This window comes from Pezoporus flaviventris, unplaced genomic scaffold, assembly GCF_033815535.1.
Source record: "Pezoporus flaviventris isolate CSIRO_AGI_PZ_B2104156 unplaced genomic scaffold, CSIRO_AGI_Pfla_v1 ptg000021l, whole genome shotgun sequence".
Lineage (NCBI taxonomy): Eukaryota > Metazoa > Chordata > Aves > Psittaciformes > Psittacidae > Pezoporus > Pezoporus flaviventris.
In genome coordinates this window covers 7222437-7246370 of record NW_026892569.1, presented here as the reverse complement: position 1 = coordinate 7246370, position 23934 = coordinate 7222437, and the positions used below count along the sequence as shown (strand labels likewise).

The 23934-nt window shown below is 45.1% G+C and overlaps 3 protein-coding genes across 8 annotated transcripts in view; 1 reads left to right on the top strand and 2 right to left on the bottom strand.

Moving 5' to 3' along the window:
* USP4 (ubiquitin specific peptidase 4) overlaps positions 1-1509 on the bottom strand; it is a 35473-nt gene extending 33964 nt beyond the window's left edge. For 5 of the 6 annotated variants that reach the window (XR_009743825.1, XM_061455859.1, XM_061455858.1 and 2 more), the window contains exons 1-3: positions 1343-1493; positions 1077-1204; positions 645-775 (exon numbers count right to left, since the gene is read on the bottom strand). Coding sequence is in view for 5 of the 6 variants with exons in the window: in XM_061455859.1 (XP_061311843.1) it covers positions 645-775; positions 1077-1204; positions 1343-1461 (378 nt within the window). In the remaining variant the exon portion in view is untranslated. Of the gene's footprint in view, positions 1-644; positions 776-1076; positions 1205-1342 lie in introns of all 6 variants that reach the window. The other variant, XM_061455857.1, reaches the window with a different exon arrangement.
* A 3971-nt stretch (positions 1510-5480) lies between these two features.
* LOC133270543 (glutathione peroxidase 1-like) lies at positions 5481-6473 on the bottom strand. Its single transcript, XM_061455832.1, has 2 exons — positions 6200-6473; positions 5481-6099 (listed from the first exon to the last, which is right to left on the bottom strand). Exons 1-2 carry the CDS (start codon positions 6446-6448, stop codon positions 5746-5748), a joined length of 603 nt encoding a protein of 200 aa, XP_061311816.1. The 5' UTR covers positions 6449-6473; the 3' UTR covers positions 5481-5745.
* Positions 6474-16422: 9949 nt separating this feature from the next.
* Positions 16423-18323, top strand: LOC133270542 (26S proteasome non-ATPase regulatory subunit 6-like). Its single transcript, XM_061455831.1, has 3 exons — positions 16423-16671; positions 17789-17866; positions 18002-18323. Exons 1-3 carry the CDS (start codon positions 16520-16522, stop codon positions 18096-18098), a joined length of 327 nt encoding a protein of 108 aa, XP_061311815.1. The 5' UTR covers positions 16423-16519; the 3' UTR covers positions 18099-18323.
* Positions 18324-23934: the final 5611 nt, after the last annotated feature.

The window sequence follows — 23934 nt, the reverse complement described above, 5'->3', positions numbered from 1 at the left end:
ATAACACTACTTAAAACTTAAGCAATATTAATGCTGTACATTATATCAGCACTATTTACTTGGTGTAGTGACTAATGACTCTGTTTAGTCAGCGCAAAAACCTAAGACTAAAATACAAACAAAAAAAACTTTTACCCATAACCAAGTGTCTGATGCATTTCCAGAACCAAAACTTACAAATTTACTTTCTGGAACAGAATTTTGGAAAACAAGAACTACCTTAAACTCCGGAGGAAGTCCCTAAGCTGCCTGTAGTAAAACATAACCTATTCCAATGCCTCTTTGTTTCTGCAAATAATGACAACTTTAATTTTTCAAGAAACTGCAAACTATTCCATGCAACATAAAACCACTGCACTAGTTCAAACTGCACTGGTTCAAATAATAAGGCAAAAAGTTAACCAGAACAAGGTTCACGGCTTTTCCCACATATAGCCCCTCAACTCAGAATCACTGAAAATTCAGGCATTTGAACTGTAGCACTGGAAGATACTCTTTCAGACAACACGATAAAAGACTTTATGTTATTAACTCCACAGAGCTGCTGAGGATCCTGTCCTCACATCTAGCAAAATAAACACTAAGTTTGGTAGAGACCAGACAATAAAACCAGGCTGAAGAGAACTGGGCTTGCCCATACTTACTTTTCTCACAATAGGCTGCTGTCCATCCATGCAGCCATACCACATCACTAGCTTATTCCAGGCTTCGGTTGGAACCAACACATAATCTAGCTCATCAATGAGGTGTTCTTTTAAACTCTGAGTTTTTGGATCTAAAAGGAGACAGACATGAGAACGCACGGCATCAAACAGAATCCTTTATTCTCAAGACCTACACACACTACCCACGACGCCGAGAAACGCCAACACTCCCACGGGCAAAAGGAAACCGCACCAGTCTCCTATTTACAAGGCCGGGACGGCCGCTTGTATGCTTTCAGAACGCACGGCTTCAAAAGCGAAACCGCGCGACGAGACGCGCGCACAGAGGAGGGCCTAAAGGGAGCCCGGCCGCGGCCCTAGCCCAGCCCCCCGCCCAGGACCCGCTCCCCGGCGCCGCCGGCGACCACTCACCGCCAAAGAGCCCCGAATTGTCAACAGGCCCAGGGAAGAGGCTGGGATCACCCGCGCCGAACATGTCCCAGCTGTCAAAGCCTACGTACTTCTTCCACTGCTTAAACCAACGGTTGTCCACCAGGTACCTGCAACACATGGCACCGGGCTCAGCGGTCCCCCTCAGAGGCGGCGCGGCCCGACCCGACCCAACCCGACCCGCTCCAACAGGCCCCACCGCCCAGAGGGAAAGGAAACAGAGAGGAAGACCGGCCGGGTGTGCTCACCAGGACTCCCCGGGCCTGAGGGCTGTGGCCAGCAGCGGCCCCAGCTCTGCCCGTTGCACCGCGACGTCCGGCCGCGCCCCGCTACCACCACCGCCGCCGCCACCCTCGGCCGCCGCCATGTCGGTGCGCGAGCCCTGGCGCGGGCGGATGTCGGCCCGCGTACGCATGCGCCCTCCGTGAGCCAGCCTCTCTCTCTCTCTCCGGCCCGCCGCGCGGCCTCTGACGGGGTAGGCGGGGCTACGCTCCGGAACAGCGCGGGTGGTGGTGTGGGCCCTGAGGCGGGGGCCGCCATCTCGTAGTTACTTCGCGGCAGCTTCCGTTAACCTGGCCCGTCCCGGTGTCTGTGGCAGAAGCTCGCGACCCTTCCGGGCAGGTTTCTGCCACGAAAGCAGGTGGCACGAACGTTTGGTGTGTGCTGTGTTGCTTCAGTCTTAACCTGTTTCTCCCATTACTGACTTCATGGAGCCCTCTGGCCAGGGTGTTGGCTAGGGAAGGAGACTCCAATTGTCACAGGAATATCGCTCAGGAGTTTTTAAAGTGTCTCAAAAAAAAACAACAACAAACTCTAACCAAAGAAATATTTTTACCTCACAGAAAGGCAGTGAGGGATGACGTGGTGGGCTATGCTGGCTGCACGGGGGAGTGCTCTCCCAGCAGGCAGTGTCTGATGGTACTCCCATCTCCTGCCAGCAAGACCTGGTGGGGCTGCAGCAACCCAGGTTAAAATGCTAAAGGCCTTTAGATTTTTGAGAGCAGGGCAAGTCCAGTTAACACTGAAAAAGACAAACATTTTCTCCTTCCAGCAAGCGTCAAGTCCTGTTGCTTCTGCTTTTTCCAAAGGGCAGGGCACCTTTAGGCTTCCAGAAGCTAACACACCCTGTTACAGCAAGACCAGGTGTGTTTTTAAAGTGAGTCAGCTGTTCTGAGGTAATGCTTATGTGACTGACCTCACTCTGCTAATGAATTACCTCCTCCTAACAGAAAGTGTGTTAAACAATTAAAATGGTTTCATTCAAAGCTTTCTGATTCCATAGTAGCAAGTGGCATTGTTACAGTTTCACTAGTCTGGGGTGTTGTGCTCTCCTGCCTTTTCAAAAGCTTTCCTTCTAGCCATTCCACTTCCTGCCCTTGTCTCCAGCTGAACCTGTTGGCTGCTTGTTGTGAGAGTGGCACAGTGACAGGAACAAAGCCCTTTCAAGTGCCACCCTGGTGGAGTTGAGGCAGATGTTTCCTACCTGCCTTATGACGGCAGTGATAAAAAACAGTGACTAAAAGCTATCTTAAATGTTAGTAGGTGCAACAAAGCTCAGGCAGGAGGAGAACAGGATTTTCAGTAGCTGAAAGAACATTGAACAGGCAGAGTAACAAAGGCCATAGGCTCTACTTGATGGCATTTCTGTGGAATATACACTTCTGAGCACCACATCTCATCAGCCATTTCAGGAGATGTGCTTGGGTTTGGTGGGCAGAAAGGACACAAGGGAACCCAGGAGAAGCAGCTAGGGGCAGAAAGGATTATCTTCTTTGCAGCTGGTTAACACTCCTGACAGCTTCAAATATCTGAACATATTTAGAGATTTAAAAATTTAATGGCAACTATCAGCACCGGGGGGGGGGGGGGGGGGGGGAACGGGGAGGAATCACTGGGGGGGCAAACATTTGCTAGAAAGGGGGGGACTGATATGTTACAGAATGGAAAAGCAGGGTGAGCACTAACTGAGGGATTAGCTGTTTGCAATAAAAGCGTATAAGCAGAAAAATAAGTGGAGTGTCAATGTGATAGACACAGACACAGATGTTCCAAGGACAATGTCCCCAAGCCACAGAAGCACTGGAGTATGCTAAAGGAGTATTTATGAGCCCATCTGTTTCTCTCTGAAATTACAGAAATAGAGCTGGGCCATTCTATAATCCCTGAGGAACCACACAGGATTCTTCACGTCTACCCTCAGCATTAAGCTGCTCTCTGCACTGAAACATCTTCTGGTCATGACACCACGTAATGTTTGGGCACGAGATCCTGCATGGGGGCTGTGCTCATCTGCTGGAAGTCCTGCAGGCTGCCCTCACCACCTCAGCTTTCCCCCAGAAACGGGCTACTCTGGAGAACACCAAAATGAGATGGGGAATAATGAGGTGGGGAGGCTTTTCTCTGCACTTTAGAGTTCCTGCTGGTGTGCTTACACTGGGAATTGCTCATTTTTCTGCTGGCATGGCTAATTTTCATCCTGGAATCACATCACTGTACTTCTGCTGGCGTGGCTGTATCTGTTCTGGAGCTGCTGTTTGTTTTTCTGCTAGCAGAGCCCCAGTAGCCAGAAGGTAAAGAAATCCTTTGGCCCTTAGCACTGAGTAAGCACGGTGTAAGGTGCCTTTGACTAGCAGGCTCGGTGGGAGACCCTTTCAGGCAGGGCTGCTGCTGGAGCAGCTGCAGGCGTTGGGGGCTGCTCCCCTGCGGCAGCCAGGCTCAATGCAGGCTGATAGGGAGCGGGCAAAACAAAGCAGCTCCTATTGCAATGGCTTGAGTCTGGTGAGTCAGGATTGAGGACGTGCCATATGCAGCTCGTGTCGAGAAAGATTTTTCAGTGCAGTGAGTTCCTGCTGCCCTTCATCCTCTACTCACATCTTTCAACATCCTGCGTTAATGAGGGAAGTAGGTTTCACTGAAAAGAATAATCTCCCAAATCAAGCAGCTTCTGCTCCGAAGCTGCAGTAGCTACTTAAAATATCCTGTTTTTTTTTTCATGAAGCTGTACAGGAAGTTAAGAAACAGCCCGGTGAGGGTTGTGCAATGCAAGTTCAAAGCCCAAAGACTCAGAGGTGAGCTGGCATAGGTTTTTCCCCAGTGTCTCTCCTCAGCCCAGAGGGGATCTTGAATGTAGGTACAGTAACAAAGCAAACCTGAGAATTTGGGGGTGGGGAGGAAGCTACTGACAGAAAAAAAAAACCAAAACACACCACCAAAACCTCAAATCCCAAGTGTTTTTAATTATGAAACCCGTACACTAGTGCGTGAAACTGCTATGCCTTCCCTGTGAAAGCCTGAGTTTGTAGTCTGTGTTAGTACTCCTCAGTTCAGCACCAAGTGCTGTTGAGGCCTTCTGAGACTTGTCAAAAATTTCTGTGCAGGAGGAACTGACCCACTGGGCAGAAGGATGGCAGGCAAAATTTAGCACAGGCTCACTGTTTGCCAGAGGAAACCAATCCTAATTCCAGCCGTTGAGCAGCAAGCTGTAAAACCAGGATTGCTATGCAGGAACATGTGTCAGCTCCATGTCAACAACTACACCTGTCAGCTCCATGGTTGGCATGAGTCAAAAACGTGGTAAGGAAGGAGTGAAAAAGACAATATTGCCTGAACCCTGGCACATGGCACGTGTAGTGTCACTTGCAATTCCTGTGCCCAAAGGGCAACAAGGACACTCTGGGGCAAGGCAGTTTCCTTGGGAGAAGTGGTTGAATAGGCAGGTACTCTGCACTGGGAACACAGAAGAACTGGCACTCTGTGTGATTCCCTGTGTTGCAACGTTTTGGGGATGCATAAAGGTGATACTGTCTTTGTGTAAGACAGGGCAAAATCCATGTTGGGCTGCCACTGTTGCAAATGGGATAGAGCCAGGGACAGCTCAGTCATAGACGGAGCAGTGGCTCAGGAATAAGGGGAGGGGCAGCAGATGCTGCTTCTGTTCTTGGTCTCCCCTGGGCAGCTCCTGACAGAGACCAGATAATGAGATGGGCCTTGGCCAATAGCCTCTTCTTTCCCAAGCCTGCTGCCAGCATGGCAGCACCAGCACAGGCTGGAGTCAATCATTGCCTGCCTGAGCAATAACCTGTCTCAACCTGTTGTTGATAGTGTAAAACCACCCCCGGGCCATGTCTTTCCTCTGGAGGCAGTTTGTCACAATGCTTCTGTACTGTACCGCCGTCCTGCTCTACCAAGCTCACAAAACATGGGTAGGACACAGCACGCATTCAGTCTGCAAAGCTCACAGACACTGCTCACTCTTATGCTGCCCTGCATTTTCATTCACATTTCCACCCAGTGATTCCAGCCCACCCCTGTGAGCACCCACATGAGCTGAGGAAACAAGGGCCACCAAGTTTCACCCAACTTGCCCACACTGATCAAGCCACAGCCTTATAGCAAGTACATTTTTTTCTTTATTCAGAGAATCACAGTAAGGTAACTCAGACTTGTAGCCACTTTCCCCAGCATAGTTTCCCAAACATCCACATGCAGCTTTTAGAAACATCAAGTACACTTCAAGAATTTGGAAGATGTACCATCACACACAAAATCTGCATGAGACACTGGGATTTCTGCCAGAGCAGCAGCCCCCTGTGAGGAGCACAGGCAGGCATGCAACAAGCTAAGCAGGTAGCGGGCGCTGCGGGGCTCCGCTTTATTTGGCAACCCTCTCCAGAAGCAATTCAATATCATCCTGGATCTTGATGGTTTCGAAGTGCCGGCTGTAGCGTTTGAAGGGCACGCCGTCCGGGCCGATGAGGAACTTCTCGAAGTTCCAGGAGATGTCGTTGCGGCACACCGGGGACCAGATGATGTACTGCGGGTTGGTCATCAGTGAGGAGGGGTCATCGTGCGGGAAGGGTAGCGCCTCTTTCAGGAAGGTGAAGAGGGGGTGCGCGTTCTTCCCGTTAACCTCGCACTTCTCGAACACGATGAAGTTGGGCTTGTACCCCTTCCCAGGACGGACATGCTCTAGCGACAACAGGATCTCCTCGTTCGTCGCATTTTCCTAGGGGAAAAAAAAAGCAAAAGCCCCCCGAGCGAAGCCCGTGAGAGCCCCGCCAGACGGGAGGCTCCCCCCGCTCCCCCAGCCCCGCCGCCGGCCCTACCTGATGCCCGAACTGGTTGCAGGGGAAGGCGAGGACCTGCAGCCCGCGAGACCCGTACCGCTGCTGCAGGTCTCTGAGCTGAAGGAAGTCGCGGGTGGTGGTGCCTCAAAGCGACGCCACATTGACCACCAGCAACACCTTTCCCTGCAGCGAGCCGAGCGACAACGGCTCCGCCGCGCCCAGCGGCCGCGCAGACATGTCCCCGAGCCCCGCCGCGCCCGCACGCCCTGCCGCTCCTGTCGCCGCCATGGCCAGCACTGCAGGCGGGCGGGCCCTCCACCCGCTTCCCGCTCCTGGCCGCTCCGCCCCGGACCGTCCCGCCCCCGGGTACGAGGCGCTCAGTCAAGGGGACCTTCAGCGCACCTCCGCGGGCAGACTGGGGATTGTGCTCGTCAGTTCGCAGCTCGACTCGGAGTTTTCGACGTCCCCGGGCACTACAGAAGGAAGTGCTACCGGTCCTCAGAAACTCTGGGAAATCAGCCCAATACATCGTTCCCGGGAGCTCCCGCCTTGGCGGGACAAAACCTCCGGGCATGGAGGCAGCACCGCGGAGCTCCAGGGGCCTCCCTGCATGCACTAGGAGGAGGAAGGGGGGGAACAAAGAGGGGCCATGAATTCTCTTCTGCGAATTTTCCTTCACCCCTCTGAGGCTGGTGAAGCCTCCCTTTGCTGCAGTGGCTACTTTACCCCATGGCTGGCTATTCTATTTAGTACTGATTTAGGCTAGTTTAGGGAGTGTTAAATCCCACAGTAGCAACTGCTCTCTTCCTCAGGCAGGTGGTTCCCGGCAGCCCCAGGTGAATGGTACAGACTGTTGGAGTACCCACACAGGACACATAACCCCCTGTACCTCCATGGGGCTTTGTGCCAACACAAAATCCTGCCCCACAGCCCACTGGGAAGAGGCAGACCTCAGGGTGACATCCATGGCGGCACCAGCAGGGTCTGGGGGGCAGCAGGGACCAGGGGCCTCAGCTTCAGCGCAGCTCCCACAGGGACAGGGAGTGTCCTGTCAATGTTTGTGCCAAGTAAGCTCCATCCACAAAAACAGCCCCAAGGTCAGAGAGTGCTTATCAGCCCTGGCCTCTAGCCAAGGCTGCATGGGCCCCAGGGGCGTGTGCTCAGGGCCCCTCTGCTGCTGGCTGATCTCTTCCATGCTTGGTAGCAGGGACTCATTGCGAACTGTCAGCTGCCGCTAACGGGCCACCACATAATGCTGTGTCTCTGGTCTGGGTTCCCAGGATACTGCAGGATCCTGGGGGTTTTGCTTTGGGCCACGCTTAGCACCTGCCCCTGCAACTGAATAGTTCCTGGCTGCAGCCAGTTTTGGGGACTTGCTATTTTGCATCCTTGTGAACCTACAATTTCTGTGGTGTGTTACAGCACCAATAGCAGGAACCGTGACAAGTGCCCTGAGAAATGGGAGCAGCTAGGAAACGGCTGTTGGGAGGAGCAGAGGTGCGTGACCCTCATCTGCTGCCCAGTAGCCTGGCAGTTACAGTCCAGCCAGCCTCCTCACCCACCCCCTGGGCACAGCAAGCCACAGTGGCTGGAAGAAGAGGAATTTCTCTTTGGGGTGCCCCAGAGGCATCACCCTGCTGCCACTTCTGGCACTTGCACAAACTGGCACTGTCAGTCCTTGAGCTGGGCCTGGGGCTTCCGTCTGGAGTAGGGAGTTTACTTTTGTGGCCCTGCCTATTTCAGACAAGCATAGGTTAGGACTTTCCCTTCCTTTGTGAGCCAGGTCTAAGGAAACCAAGTGAACTGAACTTCCTTGCTGGCTCATAGCTACACCCTGTCCCTGGACATGTTCTGCTGAGCCAGCTGAACATGGATCCAGGAGAACCAGGAGCTCCTGAGGGACTAGGTGGCCTCAAGGGACCCCTTTTGAGATGTGTGACAAGTGGCATCTAGGAGGTCAGAAGACCACGTTTAAGAGCAACACCAATAATTGCCAAGGCCACAAACCCACACTTTCTGGCTTCTTGCATCTTCTCCCCACCCCTGGCACCAAACCCTCCCCTAGCCAAGGACTGCCTTTTGACTCTCAGCTTTTCCCCTGCCCTTCTCACAGCTCCTTGCCTGGCTAGGTCACTCTCCAGAAGCACTGAACTCCCATTTCTCATGTTTGATCTGGCCCTCTGTGTTTAGCTCAGTTCCATGAGAACACAAGTGGCTCCCAGAGGCAACAGACATGAGAAGAACCCAAAAGGAGCCAGGCCACCAGCCCTTGAAGCCAGGAAGGCAGAGAAGGACTGACAACTTCACAGCCTGATCTTAAGCAGGCTCCCACTCTGATACCAGTGGTGTGAGGGACAAAGGGGGCTGGAGCTTCTGGTCATAAACAGGAGAGACAGAATTAACGTGTCTGAACTCAGAGAAAGGCCAGCCAGGGCTGGACACCCAACACCAGCAGGTAGCCAACATGGAGAAGATGGGGAGGTGGTGCTGTACGGCAACAAGAGTTTAGATTAAAACTGGGGCAACAAATTAATTACTTGGAAGTGCATCAGCAGACATATCCCATGAGCTGGGTCTGAAGAACATGCAGACCTTACTCAGAACCCCCAAAGAGCAGCTGGAGGAGCTGCTCTGTAACTGTGACCAGAGAGAACTGCAACCCTGCAGCTCTGCAAGACTGAAAAAAAAAACCAGTTTTGCTCAACTGCAACACCCCACAAGAAAAGGGAACTGCAGAGCAGCGACTGCCAGGCACAGGGTGAAATCCTCCCAGACAGGCCCCAGATGGGAACTTCCTTCTTTGCTCAACACCACCACCCGGCACTGGTGGAAAATTCACCCAGGAGAGGAAAAAGGAAGGGTGGGTGGCTGGGTGCCACCACTGAGCTGGCCAGACGCATCACTGGTGTCCATGGCTGTAGAGGGAGGACAAGGACCAGAGGTACAGGGCATTCCCATGGCTGGAGTGGCTTCTTCCTTGTTGCAGGAATAGGAATTGGTAACACTGTCAAAGAAACCCCCACAAAAAAAAAAAAAACAAAACCACAACCAACACCCCCCCCCCCCCCAAAAAGAAACAACAAACCAAACCAAAAACAAACAAAAAACCACAAATAAACCCAGAGTGACATTGGCATTTTGAGGACATTAATTGAACACAGCGAGGTCCTCACTTACATGGATTGTCATGAGCAACTGGACTCCCCACTGCTCAGCCAAGTGGGCAGAGGCTCTCAGCTCAACAGCAACTGCTGTAAATACCAGTGCAAGCATGGAGGAGCATGCTACATGGAGGAACAGGGGGAACTTCTCACACAGGAGCAGCACTATCTGCTTGCCAGTAAACAGGCCAGTACCTCAAGCCCATCCTTTGCTGCAGCACTTGAAGGTGTCCCTCATGAAAGCAGCATGGCAAATGAGCTGCCAAGCACAGCACCTCACACATGCTCCAGTGCAGCACACAGGGTACATGGCAGCACAGACCAACCACCGTCTGCTTCTGCAGCTCCCCCCTGCACATCCTCCTCCCACTTGTCAACTCCCATGCTCCACACAGACAAATGCAACTCAACCACTGCCCTGGGGTCTGGTTTGAGTATCAAAAGCAGCTCCTGGGAAGCTTTGCCACTCACTGCAGAAACGAGGCAGGGTGAGGGATTCCACCTCTGCTCTGCTCCTACATTTGGGAGTGGCTGTGAGCAGTAGATGAGTATCACTTGCTAGGAAACAAAAATAAATATTAAAGCACTTGTAATGGCTAAGGGAATCCTATCACAGCTGTATCAAAAATGGTACTTCTGCTTGAGGCCGTCAGATGCTGGACCAGAAACCGGAGTGAGGAATACAGACACCAGGATACAGGGAGCGTAGAAAACTGCCTTTATTCTATTAGTTGTTGGAAAAATGAAAATATAGAAAGAGTTTAGTTGGCTGCAGAACAGCAAGAAGTTCACAGGTTAGGAGTCTGATCACTACATGGTAACAAAACTTACACAAAAAGTTTCATTTGTTGTTTGTTTTTTTAGTTTTGAAACTGGGTCCAGCAATGCAAGGCAACTGAACAGTTCAGAAGCTTTGAGTGTGATCAGGCTGTCTTTACTCATCCCTGTGGCACATCATGGAAAAAACTCCTCCTGGGTGTGCAGACCACTCAAACCATTCACATGGGTCAGACTCTTATAAATGAACAGGGGAAGAGGATCAGCTGTTTTCCATAGGACTTTATTTTCAAATACAGTTTCTTAAAAAACCCAGAACACCTTAACACAGAGGTTACAAGTAACAGTATTAGGAAATCCAATTCTACAAAACATACTACATCTAAGCTGGGGTAAATAGATTTATTTTTGGTAAGGTACATTTAAACTGGCACTAATTACACAGTAACTAAAAGGTAACTATCATAAACCACAGAACCCTCACTTTTCTGTAGCTGAATGGGACTTGGTCATTTCAGAGTGATCACATTTTCAAACTAATGTTTTACACCACTGAGCCATGAAAAACAGATCTTCCTAAACGTGATAGCGCTGAAGTTACACTTGATTCCACAAGCAGCCATGTAACTTGTACTCAATTAGCATAGGACGTTAGTTCTAAAGTAGTTACAGACCAGTCCTCTGTGTTGACACCTTTTTCTAGAGAGAGGAAAGGAGAAAAAGAGAATTGTCTTCAATTACCACCTGGCATATCCTGTGAATGAAGAAAATGTTTGTTAGAGTAATGTTGAGGTTAACCTTGGGTGCACAGATGAATTTGATGCAGATTGTTATGACAATCATGGTTGGCTTCTAAATACTGGTAGCAAGATGAAAGTTACGTAACATAAAATAGGAAGAAACAAACCTTCAAGTTTCACATATTTGCCCCATTAACATGTGAGGTGAATTTAAAATGTCAAAGCTCTGGAGATTCTTTGACCAGGCCTACTGTCTGCTATACTGCCTCTGCTGATACCACCACACTGCTTCACTGGTGTGACAATACTTAGATTCAGAAGTTGCCACATAGAAAAAGAAGAATAAAAGTGCAGAATAAAAAGAACAGAAATTCAGAATAATTCACTAGAAATACCATGTGAATATATATAGATAGATTTTAAAAGGTTCACTTAATTTCTTGTGGACATTCCACTGTATTGACTGTCCATTGGGTGCTGAAAATAAAACACAATCATGTCTGCGTTCATCAGGATATTCTGCCATTCCTTGTACAACCAACACCTCCAGAAGCATGCTAGATGGGTAACCAAACAGCCATTGGTATCACAGGACATCAGGGAGAAGAGCTTTCATCAGTCACTGACCCTGCCTCACCACAGAACAGGTCATCCAAGGGCTTTTTTAATGGCTCATCATATACAACACACAAGCTCAACATACAGGCTAGGAATTGTTATGCTTTGTTTTGTTTTGAGATTAAAAAAGAAAAAAAAACCTAAACCACTGAAAAACAACTGACAGGTCTCAGTTTTAACGTTTGAAAGCACATCACTGTAACAAAGACGCAGGCCCATTCCTTGCCTGCAGCAGGATTGTTTGGGTAGGAAATCAGACTGGAATAAATCACCTCCATGTATAAAACTAACTTCAGTTATTTGCAAGATCTAAGCTGAAGCGGTGAAATTCTCATTTCTGTCCTGCCCAGGTGAACATTTATACCCCCATGGCACTTTGAGGAATTCCCTTTCATCAGCAGATAGCTTTCATTGGTAATGCTGCAGTCACGCACATGTAAATATTTTATTTTCTTCATTAATACTGCAGATAGAAATCGACATCCTCCTTTCCCCATAGAGCAGGGATATTAACAGGCAACATACATTTGAACCTCTCCAGATATATACCTCTCCAGTTGAATGGCAAAAGGGATATCCCACAGCACCAGAAGAAAGCCTGGACAATGGTAGAGGCTGGATTCATGTGCACCTCTGTTTCAGAGAATAAGTTATAAAGCCATAGGTATGTGAGGTCTTAAGTTTAGAGCCCATTACCCTTTCTTCCAGTTTAAACTGCATTTAGATTAAAGCAATTTAGCTTGAGACAGGATTTCTTGCTAGGACAGGAACAAGAATTAAATGTATCTATTTCCTGTTTCTTTCAGCACTTTTGCACTCCTGAAGAGAAATTGCTGTCTCTATAGCACAGCAATTCTTCACATTCTCAGTTTAGCTGCACATGGCCATGTAAGAATCAAGTATAAAAATGAATTATTTAAAATATTAAAGACTATATATAGCAGTATTCGAGGGTCTTAATACCTTTTAACACACACACACACTCCCCCAGAGAACAGCAACGTTATTTAAAGTCCTGCACAAAGATAGGACTTGCACTGAAATCAGTTTGTTTGTTTGACTGGTGTTCTATAACAATGTTAGCTGCTAGCCTTGATATTTAAGGACATTTTTTTCATGTATTTGCTCAGAGATTGCACTTCCCAGCTCTCCTCACTGCAATTTGTTTTGTTAGTGTCATCAGCAGTTGTTGAAACTTGCATACAGGGTGAAAAAACTGTTTGCTTTAAAGGTAGTTCTCTAACGGAAGCGTAACTTTCTTGCTTTGGGGTTTCAGTATTCTATGCAAGTCTCTGTTGAATAGTTTTGAACTTGCACATGCATGAGCAACACAAAATCAGCATCAGGGTTATGACCTGGGAGACACATGTGGGTTGCTTTCCTAAAGCAAGTACTATTTCCCAACTCATTACTTCCCCTGTAACTCTAAATAATTAAGAGAATATACCTGTTTCATGGGAATAGCTGTTATCAAGTGCCAACTCGAAAGGCCTCCACAGCTTACTGCACGCCAGACAGTGTGCTACAAACCATACTGCTTTGATTTTCTCTGTGTGTGTGGAAATGTTTGGCTCAGAAACATAAAAACATAGAGTGGCATGCACCAAAACTGTATGTCTTCAGTACCTTCACTTGTAAATTAGTTTTACAGCTGTAAATTAAAGGGGTTCAAAGGCTTTTGCGCATTTGCTAATAAATTCCACTCACAAAATCATTTTTTCCTCTGCCTTACAGAACTTTCCCATGTGCTTTCGCATGATACACCTGTTCTCATGTGGGCATATACTTAGTCCTGTGATAAAACATTCTTTCAGCACAGAATAATTGTCATATTTCTCTCATTCATCTTGATTACTCAGTAAATCCCTTGGAGCAACAAACGGGTCTCACACAGCAAGGCACATTTCAATATTTTGAGCAACATCTGACCACAGCAAGTTGAGAAATTTCCATTCAGTATGAATGCCCATAAGAAACACTGTACTGTAAATAAAGAAATAAATTATACTGTTCCTAATTCTGTGTGATGCATGTGGTACACAATGTGCAATAGAATAGTTAAAAGCACATACATGTGAAGCACAGTGTTATTCACCATACTATTTGGAATGGTTATACTAACTTGTTTGTGACCCAGACACAACAAATGTGAAACAACAAATTAAAAGCCAGCAGCTGCAGATGTTGGTTTTCACTCAGTTGTGTAAGACTAATATAGCAAGATGTAATCCTGTATGAATAAATAGCAAATGCGTGAAGGTGACTGAATGAAGCAAACCCTTTGTTTTCTAAAACAGTATCTCCTCATTCTCTATTGCACTATTTGTCTTATGCACAGTTCAAGGCAGCAGTAAGCACCCTTCCTTCCCTTCAGAAAAAGATTATTCAGGTTTTGGAAGATCTCTTAATCCACTAGTGCTATGGGTTTAACTGGGAAAACAATGACTGCAGTCTGGTCCATAGCTGTGAGACAAAGAGGGTACCATCGTGGCAGAGCTGTCCCACAGGAGTTCTGTGCTGTGAATACCCCTGCATATATCTTTAGTGGGATATCGTTAGAATATTTTAACACAGAGACTGAGGTTTGCAGTCTACTGTTGGTAGTTATAAAAAAGATAACCAGAAGTTCAGCCAACTTGACCCATGTGAGGCATATACCAGCAGAACACATCCCAGAAATAGGCAGATAAATACAGAGTGGACCATATTGATTATCTTCACATATTTATACTGCCTACATTGGGTCTGAATCACATTCTTATTCGCTATGAGGAGTGTAGGGACATCAGCCAACCTGTATAATAGGCACTAACAAGATCAAGTATTCTGAACATACTGTTCTCCTCCCACGTGAACCTGAACTCCATTCTGTTTCACTGTGTCTGGTTAGGATGATGTGCTGAACATACACAACATCAGTGTGCTGTATAAAATAAACCTCAAAGCTACGGAAAGGAAATGAATCTTTAAGCAGCCTGGACAGTTTATAGGGCTCTTAGGTCACTCTATACACCAGAAATTTCTGCATCTCAATTGGCAAAGACATCTCTGCAGCCAGCTGAGTTCCATAGGCTACAAAGTTATGCTCCATATTGGGGTCTGGGAATATGTTTTTTTCCTTACTGCTGGCCTCAACTTAGCCAAGCCAGCCACCCATGTTCCCTGCTGTAATCAGTGATTACCAAGGGTCTATGCAATATTTGCACAAAGGACATAAGCAGACTGTCTTTGAAGACACAACTCCTTAATGACAGGAGGCAAAAGGACACATCATAAATATGGATATTGTTTTTTGAAATAGGTAGAGTAATGCATTCATACTTGAGCAAGCATATGAAAGACATCAGCAGTGCACAGATACTGTCCAGGTCCTCTGCACAGAAATGAGTTTACAAGGAAGAGAAATGCATTTCTTTAAGCGGTTTTAATTTGGGGTGGTTTAATTGTTGGATGCGCTATTTTAGAGGCAGAAGTACTGTTTCAGTTTCAGAAGTTCTAAGTACATAACACCCCCATGACCGCCACACCCTTTGTAGTTAGTGGAGTTATAGTAGCATAGGAGAGATCAGGAATACAGACAGAACGTATGTTTGTTTGAGTCTCATTAAGTGAGGACAAATTCTAAAGAAAAGGGATTATAGTCTTTTCCAAAAATACAAGAGAAAAGGGAAGAAATCAGTGCAGTTGAAATCATGATTTTATAAATGTTAACATCCTAAACTTGTCTTTATATCCAACTAAACATCATATGTTGCACAGCAATAAGACCTATGTTTTGTGGAACAGGAAATCAGTAAAACAGTTTTCTATCAGACATTACACCTGCTAGTGCCTCAGGACACACAGACTGACCAATGCCAGTGAGGCTGATGTGTGACAATCATAGGCAAATGGGATGCTGAATTATTGCTTCTCATTAAAATGGGATTCCCTAATCACATTTTTTTGGCCTAAAGTGCTTGGATTCTGAAAAAACCTTAGTGATAGCAATGCTCTAGCAAGCCTGAGTGACAAATCAAGCAACTGCTCAACTCCCAGACCACCTTTAAGCTCAAATTAAGTATATGTCATTCCCTGTATGGTGAAAAGCGGAGACACAGGTATCTTTGCACTAGTCTACAACCACTCTGGATCCCCTGCTTGTCTTTTGAATGAAGACAATTTCAGCCCTCATGAAATAAGTACAAAAAAGATGGATTTAGAGTCAAACCTGCTGTTAGGTGGAAGCTTGACTTAGTCTCATTTATCTTTTATTCATGTCATGAAATCAACAAACAATTGGGTACAATTCACCCAAGTACTTAAAATATTTTTGCTTGACAAGTAACCTGTGCATTTCATATATACTAATCATAATCCCTTCTTAATCTGGCAAGAGGTGGATCCTTTGGCATACTGAAATGTAATATTATTGTAGAGCTATTTGCCCATTCCCTGGTGATTGAACCTGCAGCATTCAGAATTTAACTATGGAAGTGGAATTCTTGCCTTTCAGGGTTTATTTACAGATTTTGCCAGGTGAATGTGTAACCTGTGAACTATAATTAGGGATTCCCAGCTGTTACCAGAAAGCCTGGAATTCACATCTTGCAATCTTTGAACACATTTAAAAATCACTACTGGCAATCCCAAAACTTTATTAAACTACCAGGGATGGAATAGCATAAGTTTAAAGTTGTATTAACCCTTTAGTCACTACAATTGTAGCATACATGTATTTATTACATACCAGGTACTGCTTGTTTCCCAGCACGTAACAGCAGAGCCCAGCACTTGCCTTTAGTGAGGTGGTCTCCTCTATCCTGACAGAGGGTCTCATTAGCTTTGCCACAACATTGTCTGCATGTTATCCCTGCTTCTGCTTCTACAACTGATACAGATTATACAAACTTACTTCTCTTTGGTGTAGAGCACCTGAAGTATGTAGGAACACAATATAGTTACGTCCACACGGGTTACTTATTAACTGGTGTTCCATGGTTTATCTAAGTAACTGATAATTTCCATTTCTTAGAGATTACTGACTCCTTTTCTTATTCTTTTCAGCTGTTGTAGAGCAAGAGATGAAAAAGGATTGGCTCTTTGCACCTCACTATCGATACTATGTACGGGAAATGAGAATTCATGCCTATAGCCAGCTCCTAGAGTCCTACCGATCACTGACATTAGGATACATGGCAGAAGCATTTGGAGTCAGTGTAGAATTCATAGATCAGTAAGTCATTTGTCTTTTTAAGTTCATAAATATCTCATTTTACACCTTTGAATTATTTATAATGATCCGATAATGAATAAAACCTTCGTTCTGCTTTGATTCTAACCCCGCCAAGTTAAGTTCCTGTGCGTGAGCTTGGCTAAAATTAAGCAAACCTTATGTTTCAGTAAAGAAAATGTTTTTAGTGCAATCTATGCCAAAACTTTACTCATAACTTTGGGGATCCACACATTTTACATACCCTACACGTCTCCTTATCTACTACTTGTTTTCAAGTACATAGACTGGATCTGATGTTTTTCATTTCAAACATACTCTGCAGTCTCAACTTGCAATTCTTTTCTAGTGTAAAACCAACAGATTTAGATCAGGATGAGAACTAAAGGGAAGTGCAAAATTGACTTTGTATACAGGAAACTTTGATTCAAATGCCTTCACTAGAATCATTCCTTCATAGAGAAGCTACATAGAACAGTGTTAAAGAAATGTGAATACTACTTGAAATGCTCAGAAATTAATTAATAGGTGTTTCAAGAGAAACCAAATACCTTCAATACAAATGCTTCCCAGTAATTTATTACTAGCTGCAACTTGTCTTACTGTTGATCACAGGAATTTTTTCTTCTGCCATCAGTAATGTGCTGTAGAACACCAAATGATTAAGCAAAAGAGTAATTAAAACAAGCAGCGTATTTGGAGCTACTACAAAGTAGGGAACTGTTCAGAGGCTTTCCTAAGGAGCTGATTGAATGGATTGAAGATACTTGCCACAGAATAAATTACAAGTAGGCACACTGCACTGCTGCTACCTTTGCACTCGAAGAGTAGCTGATGATAAACTAAGTGATAAATTTCACTCACTCAGCTATGACCCTTTGGCTTGAGAAGAAGGTACTACGATGTTTTGTGTTCAGATCACTAGAATTCTTGTATGTAATGTCCAAGCTTTAGTAAGATGAGGAGGAAGAAGATATCTTATGTAGGTATATAGGCTGTTGCCTCAGAAACACAGTGTGTTGACACGGCTGTTCTGTAACAGCAGGTTCAGCGCTGCTGGGTCTGCAAGTCCTTGCTGAAACATCTTTTAACCAACTTGCTTTTTCTTTTCTTTACCTAGGGAGCTTTCAAGATTCATTGCAGCAGGGCGATTACACTGCAAAATAGACAAAGTCAATGAGATTGTAGAAACCAACAGGTATGCTGACAGTTCCTGACAGCCCACTTGCATTCTAGACATTTGAGTCCTAGACATTTATTACAGAAATGCAAGCGGCTTTGTGTAAAATATGTTCTCACTTCTCTCTTTTCTTTTCTCCCTCACAATTCCTAGGCCTGATAGCAAGAATTGGCAGTACCAAGAAACCATCAAGAAAGGAGATTTGCTGCTAAACAGAGTTCAGAAACTTTCCAGAGTAATTAATATGTAATTTTTTTAATGCAAGGGAATGCAAACTTTAGGTGTTTAAAACATTTTGGAAGTAACCTATAAATACATTGTATAACTTGCTATACTGTGGGTTAAAAAAGACATTACTAGCCAGAGAGGTAGTGTTTTCACTTTCCGTTTCATTCTGTAAAACAATATTCTGTTTTGGTGTATGGATCCTGGTTCAGTTATTAAATGTATGATACAGTTGGTGATCTCCTGTAATGATCTCCTGTTTCTTGACCTCACTGTGTATACAGTGGTCAAAGATCTGTGAGCAGGAAGAACTAGTGGTGGTTCTGTGCTTGCTTTCTGAAGACTTCTGTGTTTTAATCCAAGGTGAAAAGGATCAGCTATATAATAGTAAAGTAGCAAAAAAGTTCAGTTGAGATTGTGCACTCTTGGCAGGACAAACTCCTGTTAGGAGAGGATTGGAGAAGGAGTAAGAATACAAGTGGTTGTGGTGAAGCTGTAATATAACCACAAAACCTGTAAGGACTGTAACTTTGGGAACACCTTTACCTGAAGTAGTCTCTCCAGTAAGATTACACTTTTGCTAGCTGTTGAAAACAAAGTCAGCACATTAGCAAAGCATTACACATGTAATTCCTTCCTCTGTTAGATGTCAAATTGATGGTAGGAGCAGTAGAAGATCCCATTGCAGTTCAACACAACTGAGCCTACAGCAGCAACTGCTCCCCACCTGGCTTGGCTTGAGGTTTCTTTTCCCAAAGCAAGTCTGTGACTTAGTTCTGTTTGATGCCACTGTACTTTGGAACGCAAGACAACGAGGCTAACAGGCTTCACTGACTTAGGAGAAGTCTTGCTGCTCTTTTAGTGGTCAGGCCTTGGACTGATCAAAAGCACATTTTTCATATTCTTCCATTTTTAACCGCTACTTCAATTTCCATGTCAAATCAGAAGCAATGAGATTTCTGCTCCCTTTAAACCTTGAAATAGCTTCAATTTAGCTTTCACCAACCCATGGTCATGTTGGTTTTACCACTGGTTTATTTCCTCTCACGATTTCCATTTACTTCACTGTGATTGTGAGCAGCGCTCCAGACACAGCCGTTCATGCCTCGGTCCCGCCACCCTTCCATGGATTTGTAGTCCACGTGCCAGAGTTGTACATTCCCTCTCACAGTTTAAGCTCATGCGGTCCCGTGAACTAATGCCATTCTCCAGTTTCACTTTGCAAAGCTCACTTCAGATGAGGTGGCCTCAACGTTAACAGGCACCAGCTTCACACCCCTGCATCCAGAGCTGTATGTGCTGTGGGTACAGGACTGAGATTTAGGTTGCAACCTTTGAGCCCAACACAGCAGAAGGCAGCTGATGCCTTCAGGTTCGAAGGATACAGCCCCAACTTCCATTTTAAATGCAAAGGGCCCTGGAAATAGGGTGTGCACCCCAAGAACCTCTGACATTCGAGTCTGCGTTGCAGGCCCTGGTCTCAAACTCCTGCATCACCAAGTAACTCTTCCCGATACAAACTGGAGTATTTTCCTATGAGACAATCAGGGCCAAGACAGAAACTGTTTCTGTTCGTGTGAGTGAAACCCATGTTCAACAGGTTCTGCTCCAGCACAGCATCAGAAGGCACTTCTCATGACAAACCCCTTTTCTGTACCAGTTGAGTCACTGGGAGATGACCCCCTCCAAGCAGCTCCACTCTGAGGTTGGTGGTAGGACACCCCAAACCTGCCAAGCTCTGTGGAACCTCAAAGAGCTCAAGGTTCTATAGGATAAACACACCTTTTCCCCTCTCTTTCTCCACCATTCAAATTACACTTGTGACTGGTGCTATCCCAGCGTGGAAGCTCTGCCCCAGGGGCTTCATCGGACTGTGGATTTCACTCCAATTTCTCTTTGTGGCATTATCACTTTGGTTCCTTTCACATTATCCCAATTGCAGTTGTAACAATCCTTTCAACAGGGCATCCTATTAAATACAAATCCTTTTGTTCCTGAAAAGTTGTCTATATTTAAGTTTGCATAATAATTGTCTCTAAGTACATTGCTTTCTCAAATGTGATGTTTTGTATCAATTCAAAGCTAAAGTGTCTGCATAGAGGCTTCTTGTTGTTTTGCTATAACAATGATTTTGTAGCAAGTTCAGTTTAAACTGAGAGCATCCTTAGGTAAACAACTACAGAACTGCTGCTCAGAGTGGCTGTGGATTCCCTGATGTACTTCCTACTTGCCACCAGAACTAAATTTTAAAATGGGATCTTATATATTCAGGAGATCTGCTTCCTTTAGAGTAAATCTATTTCCTCTATTGACTAAAAAAGTTTCTATCTTATTTATAACATTTCATCTCATTATTAAAATGAAAATGAACATGAGCTGGCTTCAGTGTGTGCTCACAGCCCAGAAAGCCAACCATATCCTGGGCTGCATCAAAAGGAGCGTGACCAGCAGGTCGAAGGAAGTGATCCTGCCCCTTTACTCTGTTATCGTGAGACCTCACCTGGAGTATTGTGTGCAGTTCTGGTGTCCTCAACATGAAAAGGACATGGAACTGTTGGAACAAGTCCAGAGAAGGGCCACGAGGATGATCAGGGGACTGGAGCACCTCCTGTATGAAGACAGGCTGAGGAAGTTGGGGCTGTTCAGCCTGGAGAAGAGAAGGCTGCGTGGAGACCTCATAGCAGCCTTCCAGTATCTGAAGGGGGGCTATAGGGATGCTGGGGAGGGACTCTTCATTAGGGACTGTAGTTATAGGACAAGGGGTAACGGGTTAAAACTTAAACAGGGGAAGTTTAGATTGGATATAAGGAAGAAGTTCTTTACTGTAAGGGTGGTGAGGCACTGGAATGGGTTGCCCAGGGAAGTTGTGAATGCTCCATCCCTGGTGGTGTTCAAAGCCAGGTTGGACAGAGCCTTGGGTGAGATGGTTTAGTGTGAGGAGTCCCTGCCCATGGCAGGGGGGTTGGAACTAGATGATCTTAAGGTCCTTTCCGACCCTAACTATTCTATGATTCTATTACAAAGAAGTTAGTCAATGACACCTTGGGATAATAGGCTTATTTTATCACATTATCACAGTTCTGTTATCAGCAACATTATGTTCCACTTTGTAGAATGTTTATAACTGACACAGAAACAACAAGTCAAATTGATCCTCAGTGTTTTGTGTTCTGATTTCTTTTGGACTGATTTCTTTTGGACTCTGAGGAAGTGTTCTGCAAGCATACTTCTTTAGCACATTTATTTTACAAGTACAGCTAAACCTTCACTGCCTACTAGGCAACACAATGATTTTCTTAAAATCCAGGGAAAACCCCCAAACATATCCACTACAAAACAACCCCTAAAACTCCCTCAAGTAATTCGTTTGCAAGTTCAGAGCCAGTGAGAAACCAAGGTTAAGTTTTACTGGGAACATACAGCAGCTGGTTGAGGATGATGACCTGAATATTGACAATCTAGTTTTTCAACAGGCTCTTCTTTTTCATCACATTCGCCCTCATCACTGGATAACCGAGATGCTGGCTCAGCTGCAGGCAAGGGACTTGTGGATGGAAGGAGACTCACTAGGGGCATTTCTACTGTTCTGGGCTAGGCAGCCTGGAGTCCTAGGCAAGGCAAGCAGGAAAGGTGTTATTGACCTAAATCTAGTTAAAAATTCCAAGCTTAAATGCTTACTACGACCAACAGAAGGAAATCTACATTAACAGATCTCTGGTATTTTCCAGAGTCTCGTAATACATCCACCGAGAGGAAGGACAGGTGGTCTGGTACCCCTGGAAAAGCAGCATTGCCCAACCATTGCTGAACTGTCAGCAGTCAGCTGACACTACTTTTACTATTTCAAACACCAAACCCTCCTTGCTAGGAGTTACAGCCCAGCATGTAATTGCTAATTGTACAGTCACCAGGCCTAGAGTAAGAATTCTGCCCTGTCCAACAGATCTGTATCACTCTTTCAAAATGCCCCTGATGAAGCTACCAGGATTAATTTCACACCACGGGATCTGCAGATTTTCCTTATCTTGGAAGACTGAGGTTTGGGTTTGTCAGGTAATAAAGGCTTTGATTCTGTAAGAGTAACTCCATGAGAATTTTGGTGCAGCTCCCGGGAAGTTTTAGTAGGTGAGGGATGTGGTTCCCTGAGAGGGGGCATCTGCTGATGGTGATCCGAATGTCAAAGAAGTTCCTTTTCCCTGGCTTTGCTTTCGTGCTCAGCTAATAACACTGGGATCCATCATTTCCTTTGACCCTGTACAGCCCTCTGCTGGGTTAAGGCATGTGTCTGCAAAACCATGAATAACTCATTAATTCCAGGCTATTAGATTTGTGGAAATCAGACACTCAAAGCATGTGTCTAGAGCTCTGAAACAGAGAAAATTGTCACACTCATGGTTTAGTAAATAAATGGAAGAATCACAGAAACCAAAGTAAGATTGCTGTGTGGACGATATCCCTGTTTGATAAAAGTAAAAGGCTTCTTTCAAATTTCTGTCTAAAGAGGAAGCTGCCAAAGTTCTTCTCAGGTTAAGACTAGAACCAAAAATGTTTTTCACATTGGTATTTTAACTGCCACCTACTGCACAACCAAACATACTGAGCATGTACTTTCACTTCCAAGATATTTAACACAACAATGTTTTAAATTAGACTTCTAATGAAAGACACGACAAGTATTTGTAAAAATACTTTGCTTCCTTCTGTATAATACTGTACCCCTTAAAAACTAATGCTATCAAATAGATACGAAGGAATGCGAAACAACAGAGCAGAATACAGAGTCGGACAGAATTCAAAGTCCTCTGAGTATCCTGAATGCCACATGTAGTATATGTGTTTATATGACACGAATTCTAGGTAAAGAGAAAGACATGGACGTTATTTTTCTGAATTGTTAATTCACATACAATACTTTTTTTTTATGATATAAAAGTTTTTTATTGGCTCAATTTTCGTAGGTAAAAATTACCATCATGTAACTCAGACACAAATAGCTATTCCAACAGGAGTAATGTCAGTAGGTGTAACGTATGAAATTGCTGAGAAGCATTTTTTCTTCATTTCTACTTCACTTTTTTGATTCGCCTAGTTCTCTTGTAAAATCTTGAATCTTTTCCCTCCTTTAGTAGCAAAACAATTGCCTCCCCCTGTAATTCCAAAAGGGCAATGTGTTCAAGTTCAGCTCCTCTGGGACATCAGGACCAGCTTTATTTACCTTTGTTCTGTAGATGGTTTATTTACCAGACAATTCCTCTACTGACAGTTCAGCTGCTTTGAACAGTAGCTGCTATTACACAGTTGTAGGGATCTGGATTTTTGATTCTCTGGGGCTGATACCTCTCCACATCTGACTCCCCAAGATTTTTGAGCCAGAGGACACATTTCATCTGACCAAAAGGATTTGATGGGTTGTTTAATTTAGAGTTACTAACTCTAAAACTCGTTTCTGGGTTGGCTGTAGTGGTACATCAGGCAGCACGAGCATTTACACAAATACCTCCTAAGTACCTGCTGCAGACGCTGCTGGAGGGAAAGCAGAGGAGCTTGATTTATTTAAATCCTGCATAAAAAAATACTGATAATGCTCATGAGGAATTTTAAAATTCATCATTTATTACCCAAAAGATATCCCCAAAAAGATCAGGCTGGCCCACTGCTAGCTACACAAAAAGGAACGTAATCTGCCCCATGTCAATATCCGCGTTTAAAAGGATTATACAAAAATACAAAGCTCTGAGTTACTTGACGAAATAAGTCTTTGAATAAATCATTAACTGAACTTCAAAACCAATTCCGTCTTGGTTTTGGGGAACATGTTTTCAGAGGAGACATTTACAGTGGTAATTACAGACAGAAGAAAT

What these genes read in the sequence shown, in the direction of transcription:
- LOC133270542 (XM_061455831.1), top strand. Translation starts at nt 16,520, where the DNA reads ATGAAAAAGGATTGGCTCTTTGCACCTCACTATCGATACTATGTACGG. An exon ending in AGTGTAGAATTCATAGATCA is followed by an intron (nt 16,672 to 17,788) that starts GTAAGTCATTTG and finishes TTCTTTACCTAG; the next exon opens with GGAGCTTTCAAGATTCATTG. An exon ending in GAGATTGTAGAAACCAACAG is followed by an intron (nt 17,867 to 18,001) that starts GTATGCTGACAG and finishes CACAATTCCTAG; the next exon opens with GCCTGATAGCAAGAATTGGC.